This window comes from Nerophis ophidion, linkage group LG24 (assembly GCF_033978795.1).
Source record: "Nerophis ophidion isolate RoL-2023_Sa linkage group LG24, RoL_Noph_v1.0, whole genome shotgun sequence".
Classification (NCBI taxonomy): Eukaryota; Metazoa; Chordata; class Actinopteri; order Syngnathiformes; family Syngnathidae; genus Nerophis; species Nerophis ophidion.
Window position 1 is genome coordinate 11,455,409 of NC_084634.1, and position 5,000 is coordinate 11,460,408.

The 5,000-nt window shown below is 41.5% G+C and overlaps 1 protein-coding gene across 11 annotated transcripts in view; it reads right to left on the minus strand.

Moving 5' to 3' along the window:
• fam49a (family with sequence similarity 49 member A) overlaps positions 1 to 5,000 on the minus strand; it is a 100,439-nt gene that overhangs the window by 6,429 nt on the left and 89,010 nt on the right. For all 11 annotated transcript variants that reach the window (XM_061886521.1, XM_061886520.1, XM_061886514.1 and 8 more), the window contains 2 exons: positions 3,490 to 3,616; positions 3,362 to 3,432 (listed from right to left, as the gene is read on the minus strand). In XM_061886521.1, coding sequence (XP_061742505.1) covers positions 3,362 to 3,432; positions 3,490 to 3,616 — 198 coding nt within the window. The remainder of the gene's footprint in view (positions 1 to 3,361; positions 3,433 to 3,489; positions 3,617 to 5,000) is intronic.

Genomic DNA, 5,000 nt, shown 5'->3' on the forward strand with positions numbered 1-5,000 from the left:
AAAATAATGTGATGGACCACATGAATGAGGTGGCCTACTCGTAAAATAATATGTTGGATCACATGAATGATGTGGACCACATGAATGATGTGGCCTACTCATAAAATAACGTTGCGGACCATATGAATGACGTGGCCTACTCGTAAAATAATGTGGCGGGCCACATAACTGATGTTGCCTACTCGTAAAATAATGTGGTGGGCCATATGAATGATGTGGCCCACTCGTAAAATAATGCGGCGGACCAAATAAATTATGTGGCCTACTCGTAAAATAATGTGGCGGACCACATAAATGATGTGGTCTACTCGTAAAACAATGTGGTGGACCACATAAATGATGTGGCCTACTCGTAAAATAATTTGGCATACTCGTAAAATAAGTGGCGGACTACATGAATGATGTGGTCTACACGTATAATTATGTGATGGACCATATGAATGAATGGCCTACTCGTAAAATAATGTGGTGGACCACATGAATGATGTGGCCTACTTGTAATATAATTTGGCCTACTCGTAAAATAATTTGGCTTACGCGTAAAATAATGTGACCAACTCGTAAAACAATGTGGCTTACACGCAAAATAATGTGACCTACTCCTAAAATATTGTGGCGGACCACATAAATGATGTGGTCTACTTGTAAAATAATGTGATGGACCATATGAATGATGTGGTCTACTCGTAAAATAATGTGATGGACCATATGAATGATGTGGCCTACTCGTAAAATAATATGGTGGACCAAATGAATGATGTGGCCTACTCATAAAATAATGTGATGGACCATATGAATGACGTGACCTACTCGTAAAATAATGTGGCGGGCCATATGATTGATGTGGCCTACTCGTAAAATAACGCGGCGGACCACATAAATTACGTGGCCTACTCCTAAAATAATGTGGCGGACCACATAAATGATGTGGTCTACTTGTAAAATAATGTGATGGACCACATGAATGATGTGGCCTACTCGTAAAATAATATGGTGGACCACATGAATGATGTGGCCTACTCATAAAATAACGTGGTGGACCATATGAATGATGTGGCCTACTCCTAAAATATTGTGGCGGACCACATAAATGATGTGGTCTACTTGTAAAATAATGTGATGGACCATATAAATGACGTGGCCTGCTCGTAAAATAATGTGGCAGACCACATAAATGATGTTGTCTACTCGTAAAAAATGTGGTGGACCACCTGAATGACGTGGCCTACTCGTAAAATAATTTGGCATACTCGTAAAATAATTTGGCCTACTCATAAAATAATGTGGCCTACTCGTAAAATAACGTGGTGGACCACATGAATGATGTGGTCTACTCGTAAAATAATGTGATGGACCATATGAATGACGTGGCCTACTCGTAAAACAACGTGGCGGACCACATAACTGATGTTGCCTACTCGTAAAAAAATGTGGCGGACCACATAAATGATGCGGATGGTCCGCCACGTTATTTTACGAGTAGGCCAATTTATTTTACGAGTAGACCACATAATTTATGTAGTCCGCCACATTATTTTACGAGTAAGCCACGTCATTCATATGGTCCATCACATTATTTTACGAGAAGGCCAAAGTATTTTACGAGTAGGCCACTTCATTCATATGGTCCGCCACGTTATTTTACGAGTAGGCCAAAGTATTTTACGAGTAGGCCACTTCATTCATATGGTCCACCACAGTATTTTATGAGTAGGCCACTCATTCATATGGTCCACGTCATTCATATGGTCCACCACAGTATTTTACGAGTAGGCCACATCATTCATATGGTCCACGTCATTCATATGGTCCACCACAGTATTTTACGAGTAGGCCATTCATTCATATAGGCCGCTACATTATTTTACGAGTAGGCAACATCAGTTATGTGGTCCGCCACATTATTTTACGAGTAGGCCACATCATTCATATGGTCCGCCACGTTATTTTACGAGTAGGCCACATCATTCATATGGTCTGCCACATTATTTTACGAGTAGGCCACTTCATTCATATGGTCCACCACAGTATTTTACGAGTAGGCCACATCATTCATATGGTCCACGTCATTCATATGGTCCACCACAGTATTTTACGAGTAGGCCACATCATTCATATGGTCCACGTCATTCATATGGTCCACCACAGTATTTTACGAGTAGGCCACATCATTCATATCGTCCACGTCATTCATATGGTCCACCACAGTATTTTACGAGTAGGCCACATCATTCATATGGTCCACGTCATTCATATGGTCCACCACAGTATTTTACGAGTAGGCCATTCATTCATATAGGCCGCTACATTATTTTACGAGTAGGCAACATCAGTTACGTGGTCCGCCACATTATTTTACGAGTAGGCCACATCATTCATATGGTCCGCCACGTTATTTTACGAGTAGGCCACGTCATTCATATGGTCCGCAACGTTATTTTACGAGTAGGCCAATTTATTTTACGAGTAGACCACATAATTTATGTGGTCCGCCACATTATTTTACGAGTAAGCCACGTCATTCATATGGTCCATCACATTATTTTACGAGTAGGCCAATTTATTTTACGAGTAGACCACATCATTTATGTGGTCCGCCACATTTTTTTACGAGTAGGCAACATCAGTTATGTGAATGATGAATGATGTGGCCTACTCGTAAAATAACGTGGCGGACCATATGAATGATGTGGCCTACTCGTAAAATAATGTGGCGGACCACATAACTGATGTTGCCTACTCGTAAAATAATGTAGCGGCCTATATGAATGAATGGCCTACTCGTAAAATACTGTGGTGGACCATATGAATGACGTGGACCATATGAATGATGTGGCCTACTCGTAAAATACTGTGGTGGACCATATGAATGAAGTGGCCTACTCGTAAAATACTTTGGCCTACTCGTAAAATAACGTGGCGGACCATATGAATGAAGTGGCCTACTCGTAAAATACTTTGGCCTACTCGTAAAATAATGTGGCGGACCATATGAATGACGTGGCCTACTCGTAAAATAATGTGGCCTACTCGTAAAATAACGTGGCCTACTTGTAAAATAATGTGGTGGACCATATAAATGATGTGGCATACTCGTAAAAAAAATGTGGCGGACAACATAAATGACGTGGCCTACTCGTAAAATCCATTATTCATGTTTTTTCTAGTAGTATATTTTAAAGAGAATAGCCCTGGTCTCTGACTGTGCTGCCACCTCATTTGGCTCTAAGTGGACTCTGACTCCAGAACAAAGCACAAGAAGTGAGCTCAGGGAAGGTTTTTGCTGAGTCTGTGGTCATCACAGTCCTCCAATCAGCAGGCAGGATGGAGCTGCTGTAAGAGGTCAACACGAGGGACTTACCTGAGGGCGTTGAGCAGACCTTCCACATTGTCGGCCGGTTGCTCCTTCAGCACTTTTATGCAGCCTTTCATCTGCAAGCACACGAGCAGTAAGCACCAGGCGGGCGTGCACGCTCACGTGACACTCACGTCGATCTTGGAGGACTTGTTGAAGGCCCCGATGGGGTGCACGTGGTCGTAGAGGATGATGACGCCCACCATGACCCTCATGCAGAACAGAACTGTGTCGTCGCTGCTGAAGCGACTGGAATATTCTCTGAACACACAACAAGTCTGTGTTACACATAAATTAAATATTCTCTAAACACACAACAACAAGTCTGTGTTACAAATACATTAAATGATCTCTGAACACATAAGTCTTTGTGTTACAAAACAATGAAATATTCTCTAAACACAAGTATTTGTGTTACAAATAAATGAAATATTGTCTAAACACACAATGAGTCTTTGTGTTACAAATATATGAAATATTTTCTGAACATACCGTAAGTCTTTGTGTTACAAATACAAACCCCGTCTCCATATGAGTTGGGAAATTGTGTTATATGTAAATATAAACGGAATACAATGATTTGTAAATCTTTTTCAACCCATATTCAGTTGAATGCATTACAAAGACAAGATATTTGATGTTCAAACTCATAACTGTCTTGGTTTAACTCTTATCTTACTGATAGGATGCAGTGTGTCTCCCATAACAATGTGACCTCGGACTACGTTAAGGTAACGTGTGGAGTTCCCCAGGGTTCGGTCCTTGGCCCTGCACTCTTCAGCATCTACATGCTGCCGCTAGGTGACATCATACGCAAATACGGTATTAGCTTTCACTGTTATGCTGATGACACCCAACTCTACATGCCCCTAAAGCTGACCAACACGCCGGATTGTAGTCAGCTGGAGGCGTGTCTTAATGAAATTAAACAATGGATGTCCGCTAACTTTTTGCAACTCAACGCCAAAAAAACGGAAATGCTGATTATCGGTCCTGCTAGACACCGAACTCTATTTAATAATACAACTCTAACATTTGACAACCAAACAATTAAACAAGGCGACACGGTAAAGAATCTGGGTATTATCTTCGACCCAACTCTCTCCTTTGAGGCACACATTAAAAGCGTTACTAAAACGGCCTTCTTTCATCTCCGTAACATCGCTAAAATTCGCTCCATTCTGTCCACTAAAGACGCTGAGATCATTATCCATGCGTTTGTTACGTCTCGCCTCGACTACTGTAACGTATTATTTTCGGGTCTCCCCATGTCTAGCATTAAAAGATTACAGTTGGTACAAAATGCGGCTGCTAGACTTTTGACAAGAACAAGAAAGTTTGATCACATTACGCCTGTACTGGCTCACCTGCACTGGCTTCCTGTGCACTTAAGATGTGACTTTAAGGTTTTACTACTTACGTATAAAATACTACACGGTCTAGCTCCATCTTATCTTGCCGATTGTATTGTACCATATGTCCCGGCAAGAAATCTGCGTTCAAAGGACTCCGGCTTATTAGTGATTCCCAAAGCCCAAAAAAAGTCTGCGGGCTATAGAGCATTTTCCGTTCGGGCTCCAGTACTCTGGAATACCCTCCCGGTAACAGTTCGCGATGCCACCTCAGTAGAAGCATTTAAGTCTCA